The sequence below is a fragment of the Ctenocephalides felis genome, unplaced genomic scaffold (genome assembly GCF_003426905.1).
Source record: "Ctenocephalides felis isolate EL2017-DRISC unplaced genomic scaffold, ASM342690v1 CF-g0.4_SCAFFOLD_01170, whole genome shotgun sequence".
Taxonomy (NCBI): Eukaryota; Metazoa; Arthropoda; class Insecta; order Siphonaptera; family Pulicidae; genus Ctenocephalides; species Ctenocephalides felis.
In genome coordinates this window covers 84042466-84065780 of record NW_020537324.1, presented here as the reverse complement: position 1 = coordinate 84065780, position 23315 = coordinate 84042466, and the positions used below count along the sequence as shown (strand labels likewise).

Here is a 23315-nt window from a genome sequence, read left to right as displayed (position 1 = left end):
ACTCATAATATGCTGTCCATGATATTGATGTCCATTTTATCAAAATTAAATCATGTACTATTTTTTATTGCATCCAATATTCCATCGTGTCCGTATATCCATGACAAAATGATGTACAATATGAAAAGTAAATATTGTATTAAACATTTGGATAATTGGTTATTTTAATAAAAAAATTATTAACAAATATTTTAAATTATTATACCTGTGTGTTCAGGAAACGAAAACACCACCGGTACTTTTTTTAAAGACGTTATTATTCGTTTCGACACTAGATGTATGTCATTATTTAGTAAATCAAACCAGGACAATTACACTAATAAATTTATTACTGAAAACTGACTTTATTTTCGATCGTCCTCTCTTTTAGTTTTTAATGTAAATTTTTAGTTATATGTTGATTTTTCCTATTAAATACAATTTTTTAATAACTATCATCAGTGTAACGTTTGTTAGTATTTTTGTACTGAATGATGACACACATCAAGTGTCAAAACGTATAATTAATAAAGAATGTTTATTTAACATTTCAATTCGACGAATAGGCTGCTAATTATTTTATATATATATATATATATATATATATATATATATATATATATATAATTCAATATGTATAATTATTTAATGGCACTTCTCTTTATTTTAATATAAATTATTCGAAATATAATAATATTAAAAAGCATGTAATTCTTTTTATATGTAAAATAAATGTGCTGTGTTAGAACAATGTCTTTTAATACAGAAAAAAACTATTTTTGGAGCAATACTCGAATTAAGAAAAATTCTTAATTATAAATAAATTTTAATTTCTCACTTAATTTTATGGTCTTTATTTTTATATTATATTTAAAAATACACACGTCTAATATCAAATAATATTCATAGAATAATATCATTACTATATTATTTATTGACAATAATGTCATTTCAAAAATATATCTACGTGTATATATACTTGACTTTTCAGACTTTATCATGCATCTCGACATATAAATTAATTATTAAATATATATAATCTTAAAATAAATTAATTTATTATATCACTCTATTAACTTGTTCATAACTGCTCTATCGATTAATGATAAATTTGCAAAGGTTGTGATGTAATGGACATAATAATAAATAAATAAACATATATATATATATATATATATATATATTTATTTATTTATTTATTAGTCCTTTATGATATGAAATTGTTTTACGTATATTGATCAACCTTTGGCACATTTTATTTATCTATTTATTTTAATCAATGACTATAATTTAATTTAAATATTGTAAATTTATCTTATTATAAAATTTATCAGTCGCTTACATACAATCTATATTCATTATTGTCAAGTCAATTGTACAATATTGTTTAACAGAAACAAGTAACATCACTACTAATATAATAAATAAATTAATATATATATATATATATATAATATATATATATATATATATATTAGAGTGGTCCTTAAAATGGTCATTTCCGAATTTCCTTGCTCCCAGGGGCTCAAATGGTTCCAAATTGATAAAAAACAATTCTCTGAATGTTTTAGCTCTTAATATTAACATTTAGAGATAGAGCGCAATTCAATCAAAGTTTGTATGGAAAGAGCATGAAAAAAATTTTGAAAATTTAAAAAAAATGTTTTAGGTATAACTTAGCGACAAATGAATGAGTTTTATTCATTCATTTGTTCGCTAAATTACATCTAAAAAACATTTTTAAAATTTTTGAAAATTTTCTATGCTATTTCCATACAAAACTTTGATTGAATTGCGCTCTATCTAAACGTTAACATTAAGAGCTAAAACTTTCAGAGAATTGTTTTATCTATTTGGAACCATTTAGCCCCTGGAGAAGCAGGAAATTCGAAAATGACCATTTTAAGGACCACCCTAATATATATATATATAATATATATATATATATATATATATTGAATGGTAGAGTCTTGGATTACTCTACCTTACATTAGACAAAATATATATATATATATATATATAATATATATATATATACATATTTAGGGTGATCCATAATATAAACATTTACGAATTTCTTTGCCCCCAATGGCTCAAATGCTTCCAAAATGATAAAAAACAATTATCTAAAAGTTTTAGCTCTTAATATTTACATTTAGATAGTCCGCAATTCAATTAAAAGTTTCCCATATTTATTATTAACATGTGCCATTAAGTAAATCCTTGCGCCATCTGTGATAGCAGACTTGTAATTTTGATACATCACCAATTAAACAAATATTTTGCCTCAAAATTAATTTTGATTTCATGATAAATAAATATTTCATTAAACAACTCGCATGGATATAATTAGAGGGTAAGTGATTTATAAATATTTTTAAGTGTCATAATATTTGAGTTCACAAATGCTATCACAGATGCCGCAAGAATTTACTTAATGACATATGTTAATAATAAATATACGAAACTTAATTGAATTGTGGACTATCTAAGTGTTAAAATTAAGAGCTGAAACTGTTAGATAATTTTTTTTTATTAATTTGAAAGCATTTGAGTCATTGGGAGCAAAGAAATTCGAAAATGTTCATATTAAGGACCAACCTAATATAAATATATATATATATATATATATATATATATATATATGTAGTGATGTTTCCATGTCCTTTTCAATATGCGTTTATGAACTAATAATTCTAAAATTTGGTTTATCAATTTCAATTGCTTAAATCTAATTTCAATCAATTGAATCTTCATGCACATAATCGAATCATAATATTCATATTTACAATTTTTATAATCTTATATATAAATAGTAATCGGCATATATATTATGAAATAAATTAAAATTAAATACAAATGCTACAAATGCATACCCAATATGCATTTACTTTAAGATTAAATAATTGTATCATGATTAAAAATTATGTACATATTAAAATGTGATATAGTTATATATATGTGATTTATGTTGAACGCTTTCTTAAGATTTTCTAAAGCAGTAAATGCTATTTTTACATATTTGTATTTTTCACACAACTTAAAAAAATCTAGCTGGTAAATTATTTAGTCACTTAAGCGGGTGTCTGCATTAGAGGCTTAAAAAAATTGTTTTTTTTGTAAAAAGTCTTCCAAAACTAGCCAAGACTATATCCCTTAAATTTCAGAAACAAATTCAAATTATTTTCGGAGTTTAGAAGAATAGTGAGCAATAGTGATTTCTCGGTTTTTCTTTTTTTTAAATTTAATTTTCATTTTATATAGAAGCACATTTTCGAGAAAAAATCGAATAATTGCCGGAACAACCCTAAAAACAACCTTTTTTTCTCATACAAACGTTTTCTAACTAAAACGTAGAATCAATTTGAGCTTTATTGTTATTATCTAAAGTTCATATTAAATTACAAGCCCAAATCACTGTGAACTCCTTCTAAACGATTATTCGGATTTTGATAAATCTTTCTGAAGTTTGTTAAAGAAATTTTCTAGGATGTATGCGATTATAAAGCACTGGGATGTATGTGCAACATTATAGAAATAAATAAAAAAGAATGCAAAAAACGACATGTCATTGTTTGCATCGAAAACAAATGAAAACTATCATCTGCCAAAGATTTCAATTTACTTATGAACCTAGACAATATTAGAATATGTATAATAAATTTATGATTATGAATAAGAAAAATGAAATGTCTACATTATTATTGCCAAAAAGCAGCTGAGATGTGCCAGAAATTAAAATAATATAAGATACAGTACATGTATGGGAGATTGAATGATACACATATGAAAAAATTAATTCACTTGAAATATGAAATTAAGTATTAATCAGCGGCGGTCCTACTTTTAATGCGATGCATGCGAAAAATACGAGCGCACGCCTTAAGGGGCGCCAACACAAGATTCCGATATTAAATTATCAATATAGTTTTTTTTCAATATATAATTTTTTTGCATCTTTCACTAATCTTTCCAAAATATTTTTAAATTCGAAAAAATTTCACTTTATAACAACAAATGGGAAAGTAAAGATTAATGCATACAATTCGGTCCTCACGATATCGATTAGGAGAAGTTTAAGATGCAATTTTGGATATCTTAAATAATAAAAAATTAAATTAATTTAATCCAACATAAAGTACCAGTGTTATGTTATGGTTATGTTATTCCGTTTAAAAGATTTCAATTTCTAATACAGTGTGGGAATTGAGACTCATCATTTTATTTCAAGCAGTTCAACATATAACATCCCTCATATTGTAAAATGTATATGCATTTTGGCATGACGAGTAATTTAAAAAACATTAATTATTATTTTTAGGTAAACGGTAAATATCAGTATATTATATTAAAAAATTTAGACATATGGGTACAGGACAACGTCTGTCGGGTCATCTAGTTATCTTATATAGAAATAACAACATGAAGCGTCGTAGAAGACCTGCTAAGAAACAAACAACATTACTAAATTATAAGACTTATTATTTAGCTTTCTACTATTGTGATATTGTGCTGAAAGCTTCAAAGTCAAACACAACACATTATAAATATCTCGCAGAAGCCCAAAAAATTGCAAGCAAAACGACTGAAGACCGTCTATACGACATATTAGTTATTTTAACTAAAAAGCAGATTGCTCTCGGAGATGATATGCCACAGGTTTTTATAATACTCTCCGTGTTTATCATTTATTAATCCTTTACAGTTGCAATCAATCAATTTGTTTTTTGTTGTTCTAGGTGACTTGTTTTATGGAGTTTATAACATTATTTCTGAATAATATAGAGAAAGAATGTTTCATACTACTTTGAGAAGAAGTTGAAATGCATGGGATAATAAAAAACATGCTACGATTTCTTATGGAAATATCATGTGCAGAATGTAGTGATACAAGAAAACTATCCTTACAATTTATAAATTTAATATAGGTGACTGATCTATATGTTTGACAGATGACGATATGTTTGATGGCTTAACTAAATATGGGCAGAAGCAATTTGGCAAACGATTACAAAATCCACAAAATCAAGATGATTTAATATGCAAAACATACAAATTTCATTTAAAAAGTGATCCTTTGGTTGTTGTTAGGAAAGCTGTCTTAGAAAATATTGGTTATTCTCAATTCACCAGAGAAGCAATAATTTCACGAATAATGGATGTTGACAAAGGGGTTCGTATGCTTTAAAATCTATTAAATTGGCCCAAAGGCATAAGTTACTTTTCATAGGTTTTCAAGAGCGTTCTGATAATATAAAAAATTTTATTGAAAAAACACTATTACCATCTTGGCTCAATCAGTTTCATTCAACGCCATTCCTTCATCTTTCAGACAACTTAAAAAAATCTAGCTGGTAAATTATTTAGTCACTTATTAGAGGCTTAAAAAAATTGATTTTTTTTTGTGAAAAGTCTTCCAAAACTAGCCAAGACTATATCCTTTAAATTTCAGAAACAAATTCAAATTATTTTCGGAGTTGCAGAAGAATAGTGAGCAATAGTGATATCTCGGTTTTTCATTTTTTCGATTCTTCCTAATTGGCAAGAAAGATAGGAAAAAAACTAAAGGTCCTATCAAAACGAGATAAAATTCATTGTATTCAGAATTAAATTCTATTCTAGTTGAACTTAAATGAACCTAAAAAAAAAGTTATAATTAACCCACTTTTTAATCAATCTAAAGCGAATTTTTCTATAAAAATAATAATTTTTTTTTAAGTTGCAAAGAATGTGTGAATTTCCATTTTTTTCGCATGTTTTAGGTGTAACTAGAATCTATACAATTGAAAATATATATTTGTTTTTATTTTTTGTTTCGGCTGAAAATTGTGACCTGCACTTTTACCACCTGCATGCTCGTGGCGCATCGGCAAAATGCTTGTACCCGGCACATTATGACATATATTTCAATGAAAAAAATTAAGAAGAATGTTGAAATATATACTAATAAAACCTGAAAGTTTTGTTTCAATTGAATATTTATTTCCTTCCCGAAAAATTCCCCAAAAAAAGCGATTTTTTGAAGCCTCTAAAGCAGGCTCCCCACTTAATGTTGTGTAGTCCTTAGTCGTGTTTAATTAATTAACTTGTCTTACCTGGCCTCTTCAAAACAGATTAATCTTGGTAACAATCTTCTCCCTGCACATGTGACAAGTCTTCAAAGGCTCCGCACACTTTTCACAAGCCCCATGTCCACACAAAAAGGCCACATTCCTCCTCCGTTCCATGCAAATGGAACAACAATGTATTTCCTCAATCTCTTGAATCTTGCTCTCCAAATATTTCATTCTGTCCGAGACAGAAGGCTGGGAATCCGATTGTGGCTTTTTCGTTGATTTTTCTTCGATGGTTGCTGATTGTTTCGTTGCTGGTTCTATTAAAAATACTCTGGTTACGGAACAGAGGACACATTTTTTTCATTCTGGAAGCGCAGTCGTCGCAGGCTATCTTGTGGCCGCAGGGCTCGAAGATTGGACCGGATTTTAAAGGTTCATTACAGACCTAAGAATAAACAGTAATATCATATATAAGTATATGCACTTTATTAACCTCCCGAAGGAGCAGTTTGTTTTCATCAAAAAATCCGAATCGCTAATTTTATGTTTTCTCGACGTTTCAAGACATTCTGAATCGAATGAGACCAAATTTGGAAAAAGTATGTGTGTGTGTGTGCGTGTGTGTGAACAGATTTTTTGCTGTAAATCGACGTTTTCTCAAAAACGGCTGGACCGATTTCAAAAATTTAAAAGCCATTCGATGTTCCTCGATGTTTGTTTGTCAGTTTTGTGCGACGATCGGCCAAGCCGTTTTTTTATAAATCGCAGAAAAGTGAAAAATTTTCGCCTACGTTTAAGCCCGCAATTCCGAATCGATTTTGAAAATTCAAAAACCTTTCGAAAGATATCGATTGGGAATCGTGCTGATTAGTTTTTGGTAGAGATCGGCCGGGCCGTTTTCTTGTAATAACGTGTTAAAAAAATTTTTTTTCGACTATTTTTATTATTATTTTTTTGGCGGTAGATACCATAGTCTTCTAGATCATACTAAAATATTACGGCCCTACGACAACTTGTTTAGCTTTAAAAATTCGTCGAAGTTTGCAAAAATTAGTATGATCTTTTTGGCATTTGTCAAAATTAGAATTTTTATCGACGTTTGCTCAAAAACGCCTGAACCGATTTCAGAAATTTAAAAAGCATTTGATGTATCTCGATGAGGATTATCGTTTCTCAGTTTTGTGTGACGATCGGCCGAGCCGTTTCTTTGTAATTTGGAAAAAAGTGTTAAACGTTTCGTCCACATTTAAGCTCATACTACCGAACCGATTTAAAAAAATCAAAAACTGTTCAAAAGATATTAGTTGGGAATGACACTGATTAGTTTTAGGTGAAAATCTACCGAGCCGTTTTCTTGTAATTAACTATTAAAAAAAAAATTAAACCGATTTTCATAGAATTTTTTTTGGCGATATATATCATAGTCTTATAGAACTTACTGAAATATTACGGCCTTACAACAAGTAGTTTAGTTTAAAAAATTTATTAAAGTTTGAGAAAATGAGTAGTTTTTTTTAACGTTTGTTAAAAATAAAATTAGATGATTTAGTTGGTAAATGATAGAGTACTTGGTCTGTAACATAGTAAACCATTAACGTCCTACGAAAACTGGTTCAATTATAAAAATTATAGATTTTTGAAAATTTGGTTTTAAAAAATACTCCGACCGGGTTGACGTGTTCGATTTTCAATAATGTGTAATAAATCCAGTCGGAATACTTTTAATCACTCATAAATTAATTTATTTTTTATTGATTAAGTCGATTATTTACACAAATCGGGAAGTTCATGTAACTTCCCTCAAGGCTAAATACCAATACCAACTAGTTATTCTATTCTATTTACCATGCATTCGCTGGGCATCTCCAACTGCTCATTCTCGTTCTCGTTGTGCTTAATTTTAGACTGTCTCTCATTCAATGAGAGGGTCATCAAATTCTGTGGCAAATTATTGACAGAGACAGCATTACTATTTCCATGAGAATGCGATGGGCCACTGATGTTCATCGAGGAGCGTCCCACGGGCAATGGGGGCACCTGCTTCATTGGTGGAGCTGCTGGAGGCGGCCGTTTGGAGCGGAAGTACATCAGAATCTATAAAAGAATTATAAACATTTATATATATTTATATATATATATATATATATATATATATATATATATATATATGAATCTCGTGTCACAATGTTGGTTCGCGATGGACGCCCAAACTACTGAACCGATTTTAAATTTTATTGGCTCATCGTGTGCATATATATCCAACTTAGGTTATAGGAAATTTTGAAAAGTAAATTTGAAATATAAATACATAATTTCTATAAATTTCTAAAAATTTTGGCAGAAAATGACCAAAAAAAAAACAAAACACTAAAATGACAAATGTCAAAATTTAAGAAAATTTCGATATATAATTTTTGAAAAAAAAATTGACATTTTAAAAAATAAAATTCAAAAACATGTACATATATAGAAATATCCAACATTTAAATACAAATTTAATGAAATGCTATATTCAAAATCACTGTTTATAGTTTTAAATCTAATTAAAAATCAATGCTTAAAAATTTGAATAAATGTTGACATGTAAAAAAATTAAATGTCATTTGTCAGTATTTATGAAAATAATTATATAAATAGTTTTACGATTTAGATTTAATTGATTAGCTTACCAAATTATTTCGGAAACCAAAACTTCATCAAAACATTATAGATCAGAGATGACAATAAAAAAGCGGCATATTGAATTTAAAATTGATCATAAACAAAATTTTTACATTTCACAAAAAAATGTTTAACGACTTACTTCAATAAGAAGCAAATAAGTTAATTATTCCAAGTTATGTTATAGGCAATATTGCCAAGCAAATTATAGATACAAAACATTATTGTAAAATAAATATTATCATATTATATTAATCTTGGACCAAGAAGGAAATATTTTGACATTTATAAATTTAGTGCAAATTGGATATATGAAATTGACATTCACTATTTTTCAATTAAATGCAAATGTAAAAAATCAAATATTTATATAAAAAATTGTATATTTAGATAAAGATACTGCGTCGATTTAGACTAAAATTTAATGTATTCTTTAATTAAAAAAAAATTGACATAAACACAATTAAAATAAACAAAACACTATGATGCGTTGGAATTATTTATCGGAGTGTAAAGAAATTTATGTAATTAAAATATAATATCATTATTAATATATCGGTTAAGATATATTTTGATTGTCATCGCAAATGCTAATCTTACAAGAAATTGTAACCTCTTAAATGGAATAAATAGTACATTCTGAGGGTATCATTGGAATCTGACAAAAACAAACTAGACAAACTAAATATTATATCATATTATATTAAATTTTGACCGAAAAGAAAATATTTTGACAATTATAATTAATTTGAAATAAAATGCAAATGTCAAAAATCAGATCTTTATATAAAAAATACACAATATTCCTGTGTTGATTTAGCCAAACTTATGAATTTAACAATTATATTTATATATTCATTGGACTTAAAATAATTATTAATTTATTAACAAATAAATAATATTTGAAAGAAAATTTTATTGACATATATGACATGACAAAAGTATAATAAACAAAAAACTATGATGCGAGTGAATTAATTTTTGAAGTATGAAATGTCAAATAATTTTGAAAATTATAACAAGTTTTTAACTATTTGTCAAAGAATCAGAGTTCAAATCTATTAAATATTTGATTTTTGGCACTTTTATTAATTTTTTTATCAATTTAGGCATATTTTTTATGGCAAAACAACGTTTGCCGGGTCAGCTAGTATATATATATACATATATATATATATATATATACATATATATATATATATATATATATATATATATGTATCCTTTATTACCTTTCTCGATTCCTCATTCTGCACCAACTCCAGAGCAGTCTTTCCCTTCCCGTTCCTGGCATCCAGCTGACATCCTTCTCTGGTTAAATAGCAAGCAATAGCCATTCCTACTCGATGTTCTGTCAATGTTGCCAGTTTCTGGTGATCACAAAGAGCCCTTATACATGGTGCATCCGACTGTAAGGGCAGAGGTGCATCTGCCACACTTTTTATTATCGCTAAATGCAGAGCAGTGTCTCCGTCTTCATCACGAGCCGTTAAGGAGCAACGGAGCGATACTAGGGTTTCTATCACATTGCAATGACCTAGAAATAGAAATAGAAATAGAAATATATATATATACTAGATGACCCGACATACGTTGTCCTGTACCCATGTCTACAATTTTTTATTATAATATACTAACATTTACCGTTTACCTAAAAATAATAATTATTGTTTTTTAAATTACTCTTTACGCCAAAATACATATACATTTATAATATGAAATATAATATTAAAACTGCTTTAAATAAAGTGATGAGTCTCAATTCCCACACTATATTGGAAATTGAAGTCTTTTAAACGATATAACATAACCATAACCATAACATAACACTGGTACTTCATGTTGGATTAAATTAATTTAATTTTTTATTATTTAAGATATCCAAAATTGCATCTTAAACTTCTCCTAATCAATATCGTGAGGGCCGAATTGTATGTATTCATCTCTAGTTTCCCATTTGTTGTTATAAAGTGAAATTTGTACGAATTTTAAAAATATTGTGGAAAGATTACTAAATGATGCAAAGAAATTATCTATTGAAGAATAAAACTATATTGAAAATTTAATATCGGAATCTTATGTAGGCGCCCCCTAAGGCGGTTGCTCGTATTTTTCGCATTCATCGCATTAAAGGTAGGACCGGCCCTGATTAATACTTAATTTCATATTTTAAGTAAATTGTCATATCCTGTTCATATGTGTATCATTCAATCTACCTTACATACATATACTGTCTTTTATATTACTTTAATTTCTGGCATATCTCAGCTGCTTTTCGGCAATAATAATGTAGACATTTCATTTTTCTTATTCATAATCATAAATTTATTATACATATTCTAATATTGTCTAGGTTCATGAGTAAATTGAAATTTTTAGCAGATGATAGTTTTGATTTTGCAATTTTTTCCATTTATTTCTACAATATAGCACATACATCCCAGTAATTTATAATCACATACATCCTAGAAAATTTTCTCAACAAACTTCAGAAAGATTCATCAAAATCCGAATAATCGTTTAGGAGGAGTATACAGCGAGTGCTTGTAATTTAATATGAACTTTATATAATAGCAATAAAGCTCAAATTGATTCTATGTTTTAGTTAGAAAACGTTTGTATGAGAAAAAGATAAGGGTTGTTTTTAGGGTTTTCGCGGCAATTATTCGATTTTTTCTCGCCGTAAGAACCATCCTTGGACTTCAACAAACATTTTAAAAAAAGAATTGGCAAAATTGGTCCAGGCGTTGTTGAGTTATGCGCTTACCAACACATTTTGCGATCCATTTTTATATATAAGATATATATATATATATATATATATATATTTGTATTTTTTTTTTGCAGCCCAACCGTCGAATTAAAAAAAGGTTAAATAACAAGATTAAAGAACAAATAACAATGAACAGTGTTGTGTTCAATAGTGCACACAACGCTATGCTACCATAACATTAAATATAGGAGGGCAATATGTGCTCCTCCTATTTCTCGTTTGTTAATTAATAGTATTTTATTATTTTACACAAATTTAGTATTAAATAAATTTTTACATCATAATTAATGTTTCCTGTTTTTCCTGGTTTGATTACTGAATGATGACACACATCAAGTGTCGAAACGTATAATGGAATAAATAATTTTGTTATTTAATCTTTTTTTAATTCGACGGTTGGGCTGCAAAAAATTTTACAAATATGTATCAACGTCGACAAAACTTTCATCATATATATATATATATATATATATATATATATATACTCGTATATATATATATATCGTATATATATATATATATATATATATATATATATTTCCTTCACCCCTTACCTTGGGATACGGCCAACAGCAAAGCAGTCTGTCCCCTAGCATTTGTCAAGTCTCTATCGGCGCCCCCGCGTTCTATGAGAGCCCTAGCGACCGCAGCGTGTCCATTCAAAGCCGCCAAATGTATTGCAGCAAAACCGTCTGCCTTTCTAGAATCCGCCAATTGTCTGGCACGCCTCAAAAGTTGTATTGTGGCAGTTAGAGAGCCTTTTAGAGCCGCATGGTGCAAAGCGTTGAAACCACGATGATTTTGAATTGTCACATCATAAGCTGGGTGGTAATAGACACATTTTTAGACTTGGGTGCGTGCACCAAAATTTATTTGTGGTATCGATATGTACTTACCAGGAGTGTTGCATAATAAGTCGATAACTTCAGCACTGTCCTTGCCAATGGCATCATGGAGTGCAGTATCTCCGTATGAATCCTGATAAGATATGTCATTATCATTATGTGATAATATTATTATATAATAATATATTTACTTGTATATTGACGTCGACTCCATATTTCAGTAAGACTTTAACACAATGTGGTGGCTTTTTGTGGGCTGATATATGCAGGGCAGTACATTTGGAAGCGTTCAGTACGTTTATATGGGCTCCAGCTTTTAATAATACTTCCATTACCTGAAAAATAAAAATATAACCTGAATAAAAAATAAATTCTTCAACTTAATAAAAAATTAGTAATACATTATAAGCGGATGGAAAAACTAGCTTATATGTATTGCAAATTATCAAAATACTAAAGTCCATATTTCAACTACAAATTATTCAAAATTTCAAAATCCAAGTTTATATAACAGATTTTACTAGATTTTAGTAAATTTTATCTAGTTTCTATTAGTGTAAACATACTATAATGTTTGAGAATAAAATTAAAAGTTATTTCAAGAAATGTAAAAAATGATCTAAATGCATATATAACAATATATCAAAATACTGAAGTCCGCGTTTCAACAACAAATTATTCAAAATTTCAATATCTGAGTGTATATAACAGATTATACTAGATTTTAGTAAATTTTGTCTGGTTTCTACTAATGTAAACAAATTATGATGTCTGAGAATAAAATTAAAAGTTATTAAAGAAAACTGAACAAATGTTCGAAACCCCTACACTTGCAAATTATCAAGATACTAAAGTCCGAATAATCCGAATAAATTTCAACAACGAATTATTCAAAATTTCAATATCGTAGTGTATATAACAGTTTTTACTAGATTTTCGTAAATTTTATCTAGTTTTTACTGATGTATATAAAACAATAAGACCGGAACAAAATTTTGGAAGTATTCAAAAAAACTAAAAAAGTCCTGAGTTCACATATTATTAAACATATTATCACGAAATAAATGTTCCAATAAGTTTTATTTAAAATTTTGTTATATAGCTTTACACTAAATTTTAGTAAATTTTGTCTAGTTTTTACTAATGTATACAAATTAAAATGTTTGGAATAAAAAGTCATTTTGAGAAATATAAAAAAAATCACATATTGCTATGTATCCAAATACTAATGACAAAAAACTAAATTAATTGAATCTCAATAAAAACTGCCAGCTAACTCTTTCAACCAATTTTAAAGTTAGCGACATTCAAACAAGCAAAAATACTTGCATGCTATTTTTACCCGCCCTGTTCATAATATATTAAGTAAGTATTAAAATTATACACTGTGTTACATATCCAACTATCTATTTACCTCTGGTTGGTTACCAAAAGCTGCATAATGCAACGTTGAATCCTTATCATTATCAGTCTGATTCACATCGGCACCTTTATCTAATAAATATTTGACCAAATTTAAGTGACCCTGATGAGCTGCTACTTGCAAACAAGATTTGCCACCACTTCTCGCATCCACCTTAAAAAAAGAAAACAATTGTTAATATACGTTAGATAACCATATCAAAATCTATTAATACCTGATCGGGATGTTGTTCTATGTATTTTTTAACGTAATCCATATTGCCTTGTGCAGCTTCTCGAACCAATTTATCAAAACCTGTACTGCTGGCCATAACTGGTAAAGGCGTTACTATAAAAGACATATAATGTTAAGTACAAATTAATTATAAATACAAATAATGTTAAACAATTATTTTCGCTTACAAACTGGTTCGTTCCTGTGATGACTCAAATCAGCCATGCTGTTACATCGTTCTGGATTCATCGTGGCTAATCTTTGAGGTGATGTTGATGTATTTAAAGGCAGATTCAGTGAAGTTACACATTGTGGATTCAAAGTCCAAGTTTTCTTTTCAATCTCGATGCGCAAGTCGCCGTCGCTGTAGACTTTTGTTACTACGCCTGTTTTTCCCAAAGCCTGAGAAAAAAATTATGATGAAAGAGAATATAAATATTATTTATATCTTATCAATAATTACCTGCAACATATCTTCGACCCATTCCCCATGACCTCTTTGCAAAGTTCTGACGGCTTGGGCATCACAGATGACCCTGACTTTGTCTCCGATGTTGAACGTCTGCCTTCCTGTAGGCTGTTGATGTTGATGGGGATGAGTTGATGTTGATGCACCATCGTTGACACCATTTATTGGGGCAGCTAGATAACAGATTCGTAATAGATAATGAAAAAGTGTATATAAAAATAATTAGTTAAATATAAATTGAAATAAATGATATATATGTATATATATATATATATATATATATATATATATATATATATATATATATTAACAAAGTCTAGTAATCGTGCTTAACATCAATAAAAAACATGAATTTCTTTCAAAAATTTATTTTAAATCCATACGTTTTGGCTATAATCCTAGCCTTCATTCAGTGGAAACTAAAAATAAAATTAAAAACTAAAACAATTGAATTGGAGTGAAAATAAAAAATAAAATAGTAAATAGTAGTTACGATTAGTTAATCTTAGTGTAATTTAATTTACATAGGAGAAACAAGCCAGAACTTAATAAAACGTTTACAACAACATAAAAATAATTAAAAAAATCCAAGGCAATGTAAAACTATGATTGCGGAGCATATTTATACTTTAAAACACAATATGGTCTTTTCTAACCCGACTGTACTACAATTCGAACAAAATTTATTCAATCGAAGAATTATAGAAGGATCTTTTTTAACTATTTAGAGTAATAAAACAATAAATAAACGGAATGAACTTAACACGCTGTGTGACACAAACCTCTTTTATTTAGATAGTATTTCCAAATTTCTCACAAAACAATAAAAACGACGCCCAAAGGATTCGCAATTCGTTCCACACATGTGTAGAATCTTGGTAAAAAAAAATATTTTTTTTAAAAAGTCGTTTCTCCATTATATCTTCAACCAGTCTGCGAACAACACATTATCTAATTGTGATTTTTTAAATTAGTATTTTGTGAAAATATTGTGTAATTACAAGTTTAATGTTTATAATACATAGTGTAGTGCATTACCATATCCTGATACCATGGATTAATAAAATCTTCCAATTTAACACTAAGATTAACTAATTGTAAGTACTATTTACTATTTTATTTTTTCTTTTTACTTCAATTCAATTGTTTTTAGTTTTTAATTTTATTTTTAGTTTCCACTGAATGAAGGCTAGGATTATAGCCGAAACGTATGGATATAGAATAAATTTTTGAAAGAAATTCATGTTTTTTATTGATGTTATGCCCGATTACTAGACTTTGTTAATACATATGTCAACATCAAATTCAGAATCATACAATATATATATATATATATATATATATATATATATATATGTATATATGTATATATAAGTACCTGCTGTTCCATCCACTCGAACCAAGGCTGCAGGATGAAACGTCCATCGATTCGAACAGCCTTCATATTGGACGCGAATGTCTCCACGTTCAGTTACTCTATGCACTGTGCCAATCTATTTGCAATAAAATATTTTAAGAATACATATAAATAACATAACTATTGTCTATTAAGTGTGTTTACCTTTCCTATATACTGGGCCATTCTAGGATTCCATCCACCATGACCCTGCTGCATTTGTTTCAATGGCTCCTGCTCCATGACGACTTTAACTCGCTCGCCGACGGCGAAAAAGGAATTATTACAGGTGCCATTGTTTGTGGCTTTTGTACTCATTTTTAATCTGGTTGGATTACCTGGCTCAGGTTTACCTGAAAACGACAGTTGATTAAAAACATATTGAAGTTAAATCATAATTTAAATTTGAATTTTACATTTATATTGCTTAGATACTAAAAATTTGCTAAATGAAAAATTTGTTCTTGAATATATTGATTATAAAGTGTGAAACATAAATGCTTTTTTTCTCAATACAAAATTTCATATATAATAATAAACATTTTTAACTTCCCGCAGGGCAAATTATGGTAATCGTAAAAAAATCGAAAATGAAAATTTTTATATATCTTTACGTTTCAAAAGCTTCTGAACATTTTGGCATACTTTGGAAAAAATTGATGTATGTGTGTGTGTGCGTGTGTGTATGTGTGTGTGTGTGCGCGTGTGTGTATATGTGTGTGCGTGTGTGTCTGTGTGTGTGTGTATGTGTGCATGTGTGTGTGCTCGGATACAAATTTTCGTTGACGATTTCAGGAACACGGATGAAGCGATTTAAATAATTCAAAAAACATTCGATTCATATTGATAAGGAGACGTGCTGATTAGTTTTTGGCGAAGGCAGGTCTAGCCGTTCCAAAGATATGGGGCAAAAAGTGCCAAAAACGGTAACTCAGTTTTTAAGAGAACGGAGCGTCCGATTTGAATAATTCAAAAAATATTTTATTGGTATTAACAAGATGAAGAACTGACCAAATGTTCATAAAGGCAGGTCTAGCGGTTTCGGAGATCTAATAAAAAAAGTAAAAAAAAAAATGCCATCTGGCAGTCAGAAATGCACATTAGACATATGCACATCAAATTATCAGATATTTTATAGAGATTTTAACAATAAGTATAAATTTTGTTTACATTCCTATGGGTTCCGTACCAATGTTTATCAGTTAGACGGCGTCGCGGCGCTTACGCGCTTCGATACTTCGTCTTTATGCAGTTAAAGCAGTACGCTTGCTTTGAAAAGAAGTTCAGAATTTCCAAAATATTTTAAAACAAATTTTTCTTCAAAAAGTCTTTTTTTTCAAAAAAAAAAGTAAATTTTTGTCAAAAATTTATAGTTTCTCAAAAATCTAATTTTTTCAGAGTAATTTTTTTTCAAAAATGTTGATCTTTTTTAAAAAAAATAATTTTTGGTACGGGAAGTTCCAGCAATTTGCCTTAAGGCGCCCCACTAGTTATTTTATTATTAATTTATATAATTAATAGATAATTATAAATATAGTTGTTGAAATAAATATTTTTTATATATACTTTAACAAAATATTATTTTACAGAATATTAAAAATTTATATGTAAATACCTAAATATATAAATCACTAAAAATGATATTATTAACAAAATATTTATTATCTATAAATAAATAATATTGATTAAGTATATCGACAGCAATTGATTGCTAAATATATAGTTTATATATAATTAAATACCCTCAACAATTATTAATTAAATAAATCATTTTTATTCTTACCTAAAACAGGCATATGATCTCTGTAGTAATAACCTCCACTAGATTCTTGCACATACTTCAAATCGACATTACCTTTATGCCCAAGCCTAAAATTAAAATGGAATATTTATAAATCAAATATTGTAACTTATTACTGTAATTATTATTATTTACCTATAAACATTAGTGGATCCTGTAACCCAACTAACATGAGCTACCGATCTAATTGATTCGTTGTCCCAACCTCGGATGTCCATCACACGACCAACTTGACCTGGTAAAGGAATATTTAGTTCAAATAAATAAATATATATTACATATATATATATATAAATATATATATATATATATATATATATATAATGTATATTATTTTACCTTCTCCTCCGTCTTGATTACCCCATTCCCAATTTGTTCCACGAACAACTTTAGCACCAACAAATATTCCTTTGAGTTGGATTTTGACTGCATTTTTTCTAGGTCCTACTTGTACTCTAAAATTGATAAATATTATGATGTAGTACGTAAAATTATGAAAATTCGATAGCCACATATCATTTTATAATAAACTAGCAAACCCGACGAACTCCGTTTCGCCGCCAGATGGTTTCGTGAGAAAGATGAAGAAATTTTTTGTTTGTTTTATATTTGAAAAGGAAAAATTTGATTTTATTACACAACAGTAATGAATTTATTTCGATTACAAAAATGAAGTGTTTTTTAGTTGAACTTCTCTCTAAGAAAATGAAAGTGAATCCGCCAATTATCCGTTTCATTGAAGTGCTCTTTGGTAAACCACATTTTTTGCTTTTCGGTCTGATGTTAACACAAACAAAGCGGATGGTTTTGCAACTCGTGAACAGGCAACGTATAACTGCCCATGTGAAAAACAATGATTTTTTGAATAATCTATTTGAAATTTATCCCGTAAACACTAAGCGATTGGCGAACTGGCGAACTGGAAATTGCAATCGTTTGAAGTCAAACGGAAGACCAGTCGGAATCATTGGCATGTCACCAAATCGCCAGCAATTTTTGATTGGATGGTGCAATTCAGTGCGTGTACATCATTATTCTTTGCGGCAAGAATTGCTCGTTGACTTAATTGCAAGCATAATTCTGATAATTCTCACTAATGTCATTACTCGAATTTTTCATTACGGTGCGTGAAGTTCCAGCAATTTGCATTAAGGCACGATGCCATGCACCACTAATTTTCTTAGTTATAAACCTTGCGGTGCCCGAGACCTTTCCGACGAATGCAAAATTGTCGAAATCGGTTCGTGCGTTCTGGAGTTATTTCGTCAGGAAGGAAAACCCGACTTATTTTTATATATATAATATGTAGATGTAGATAACGGTCTTTCAAGAAATCAAACAAGCAAACATTGGTCTCCTTAGAAACCTTAGAAACCCTAGGTAAGTTCAGAAATCTTTGAAAAGTAAAGATACATATAAATTTTCATTTTTTCTCAACTTTCGTCACTTTTTAGCTCAACTAACTTCTGCTTAATGCTCGTGAATTGTTCGTTTATTATCTACGACTTAATTTCGACTACTAACCCCGGACTGTTGGGTGTCTGGTATCTTATGAATGGATGTTCGATATCGTGTTTATCGTCACCGTAACACGAAACGCACAGGTCGTAGTCCGGACAGGTCGCGCAGCGAAACCTTATGCCCGCCAGGCCGTTCCTTTTGCACTCGTCGCAGATTATGTTCGGATGGACGACACCTGGTAGAAGACAGAAAAAAATAAGGTAAACAGATAAAACCATCTCTAAACTATTGAAATGGAAATAGTAATTGTTTGACAGGCAATGCACACCATTTTCAGATAATCGTTGAGGGTTTAACGCAAGCTTGTTAGAGGACTTTAATTAAAATAAAGACCTATAGTGCAGTAAACGGAGCGTTTTGGGTCTGAATTTTTTTACTGTCCGAATTGCATGAAATTTTGGAATTAGGTTCATCTTACCCTCAAGTTCAAAAGTGAAAACAATTCAGATGACACCCCTTCTCAATTATGTAATTACATTTTTTTCAAAATAACGTCGGAATTCGATAGAACTAATTATAAGCAAAAAATGTCTTTTATAAAACTAATACTTTTCAAGTTACTGGTCACTAAAAATTCATATATTTTTGGCGTTGTTCTACGTTTTTTGCAAATATCTCCTAAAATATAAATTCTAACAAAAATCATGTAATGAACAATATAATGTTAATAAAAATCTTAATAAATGGGTGTTTTAAAAAGTGTTCTAGGAATAATATTAAGCAAGATTTGAAAGATCAAAGTCGTTTTTTATTTCGTTCAAGATTTAATTGTTGTATTTAAAGCCATCTAGTGGTGAGGTTTTACATTTTATGCATTTCGGTGAAATTCGGTATTATAGTGCTCAAAATAAGCTTTAAAATGAGTGCTGTTACAAGTATTTTGCGTGTAAAATGAGTGAGCTATCATGCAAACAAGAAGCTTATACGATGTTTTTTCTTTTAAAGCATATGGTTTAATGAGCGCCATTTCCACATGTAATTCACATTCCATCTAGAATTCACTTTATTATAGACATCTTGATGGATTCTAGCAGATTCACTACTTTAGTACAAACTATTTTCAGAAAATTCACGATTTTATAAAAACTTTTTTTCCAATTTTTTTAAAAACCGAAATTATTTTCATTATATCTCAAAAAGAATAAAAGATACGTATAAAAGCATACAGATAAAAATCAAAGGAATCTTTCTGGATTATTATTGTTTTTTATTATTTTTCTTTCACACAAAAATTGACAGAGTTATGAATGCTTAAAGACTACGGAGCCGCGCAAATTGGAAAAAAAGGTTTTTATAAAATCGTGAGTTTTCTGAAAATAGTTTGTACTAAAGTAGTGAATCTGTTAGAATCCATCAAGATGTCTATAACGAAGTGAATTCTAGATGGAATGTGAATTACATTAATTCTGGTGGAAATGGCGCTCATTAAACCATATGATTTAAAAGAAAAAAACATTTTATATGCTTCTTATTTGTATGATAGCTCACCCATTTTACACGCAAAAATTTGTGACAGCACTCATTTTAAAGCTTATGTTGAGTACTATAAAACCCAATTTCACCGAAATGCATAAAATGTAAAACCTTGACGCTAGATGGCTTTAAATACAACAATTAAATCTTGAACGAAATAAAAAACGACTTTGCTCTTTCAAATCTTGTTTAATATTTTTCCTAGAACACTTTATGTAATACCGATTTATTAAGATGTTTATTGACATTATTATGTTCATTACATGATTTTCGTTAAAATGTATATTTTAGGAGATATTTGCAAAAAAACGGAGAAAAACGCCAAAAATATATCAATTTTTAGTGGCCAGTAACTTGAAAAGTATTAGTTTTTTTTTTTGAAAAACGATAAAATACATTTTTTCTTATAATTAGTTCTTCTATCGATTTCCGACGTTATTTTGAAAAAAATGTAATAACACAATTGAGAAAAGGTGTCATCCCCCGAACCCGAATTGTTTTCACTTTTGAACTTGAGGGTGAGATGAACCTAATTCCAAAATTTCATTTAATTCGGAGCACAGTAAAAAAATTCAGACCTGATACGCTCCGTTTACTGCACTAATATAAGTATATGAGTGTTATAGATATATATTGAATGACTAATAAAATCGATTAATAAAAGTCAATTATTTTTCTAGTTACCTGTCTGTGCATTATCGACAGCCCTCAGATCGTATCTGCCCTGATGTCCTGTCCTGTAGTTCGTCCTCAGACCGGCGTCCCAACAAACGACCACTGTTAATTCAGGCGAGTGCGTCGATCCGGCACTGCCTATTTCGCAAACAGTCCCGCAGTGGCCCTCGCCTCCGTCTAATTAGAAAAGAAATAGTAAAACACTGGAGGGCAAAAAATTAAAAAAAAAGTAAAACAAAAGGGCAAAAAATTTAAAAGACTAATAATAGTTAGAATCTTATAATTTTATCGTTTCGTGGTTTTTCAATACTTAAATGACCTTTAAAGTGTGAATTTCTTCAACACTTTTTTCATCTTTGTAAGAGAATTTTTTTGCAACCACCAGCTATTTGCAAACAACGTTTCGAGATCGTGATCTTCGGTGTAAATTCTTATAGTAACTAGTGGTGTATGGCATCGTGCCTTAAGGCAAATTGCTGGAACTTCCCGTACTGTAATGATATATTCGAGAAATTTTAAACGTTTTCAAATATATTATTGCAAATAGTGTAACTTTCATTATGTTTACTATCTTGTTATATCTGAGCAAACCAAATGTATATCATAAGTCAATTTATCTCCAGAACATTAACAATCGTCATTTCATTTCGAATTCAATTTAAAAAAAAAATAGTTGTCTAATTTGCACAAAATTGAAAAAGTGCTCCCGTATAGTTACAGTCTAAACGCATTTGCAAATAATTCCGTGCGACATTTTCACTTATACTGTGCTTAGCTTGGCGGCATTTTCACATTTTTCAATAGTTTTCACAAAATTGGAAAAGTGCTCCAGTACAAAAACAGTCTAAACGCACTTGGGTAAACATTTGTACCAGAGTGGCGATTAGACAGTGCTTAGCCTGAAAATTTTTTTCAATTTTTAATCCAAAAAAAATTACAAAAATATTTTTTGAAAAAAAAAATTAGAAACATTTTTTTTTTCCAAAAGCAATTATTTTGTTGAAACAAGCAAGCAAATCGGACGCTTAGTTCTCTCAAAAACTGCCATTTTTTTAACATTTAGCTCTGTATCTCCTAAACCGCTGGGTCTACCTTTGCCAAAAACTTTCTAAAACAGTCTAAATGCACTTGGATAAATATTTGCACCAGAGTGGCGCTTAGACTGTGCTTAGCCTGGGTAATTTTTTAAATTTTTAATCTAAAATTACAAAAATATTAAAAAAAAAAATTAGGAACAATTTTTTTTTCCAAAAGCAATTATTATGTGTAAACAAGCAGAAAGTTCTTTGAATCATTTAAATCGGACGCTTAGTTCACTCAAGAACTGCCATTTTTTAAACATTTAGCTCTGTATCTCCGAAACCGCTGGGTCTACCTTTGCCAAAAACTAGTCACCACTTCTACCAATCATAACAAATTGAATGTTTTTTGGATCTTTCAAATCGGATGCTCCGTTCTCTCTAAAACTCGATTTCTATTATCTGCACTCTTTACTCTTTATCTCCGTAATTGCCGGACCTGCCTTTTACAAAAACAATTCAGCACATCTCCCTATCAATAGGAATCGGATGTTTTTTGAACCAACCAAATCGGTTGATCCGTGTAACCGACAACGTGGACGAAAAATTGTATCCACACACACACAAACACATCCATTTTGTCTGAAGTATGCCAAAATGTTCAGAAACCTTTGAAACGCGACGAAATGCAAACCCATCACTATAACTCACCCTACGGAAACTTAATAATCTTTAAATATAGATAGCCTATCAACTTTCTTCTACAAGACTCGACACTATACTAATGTGCTCAAATTTGCATCTTAATAATCGTTCCATTCGTAATACGAAATTTCACATATCGACACACACACATACATACATATATATATATATATACCCTTATATCCATATGTCCAATTGTTTAAAACTAAACGTACAAATTTTTTAGACAGACAGGATGTACATCTATAAATATTTGGCAATTGACCAAGCATACACACATTCAATATTTTTAATTCGATTGTAAAT

The 23315-nt window shown here is 29.2% G+C and overlaps 1 protein-coding gene across 1 annotated transcript in view; it reads right to left on the bottom strand.

The window, feature by feature from the left end:
• LOC113367838 (E3 ubiquitin-protein ligase MIB2-like) overlaps positions 1-23315 on the bottom strand; it is a 50117-nt gene that overhangs the window by 18082 nt on the left and 8720 nt on the right. The window contains 3 exon segments of the mRNA XM_026609416.1: positions 17956-18071; positions 19141-19312; positions 21295-21462. Of these exon segments, the coding sequence (XP_026465201.1) occupies positions 17956-18071; positions 19141-19312; positions 21295-21462 (456 nt within the window).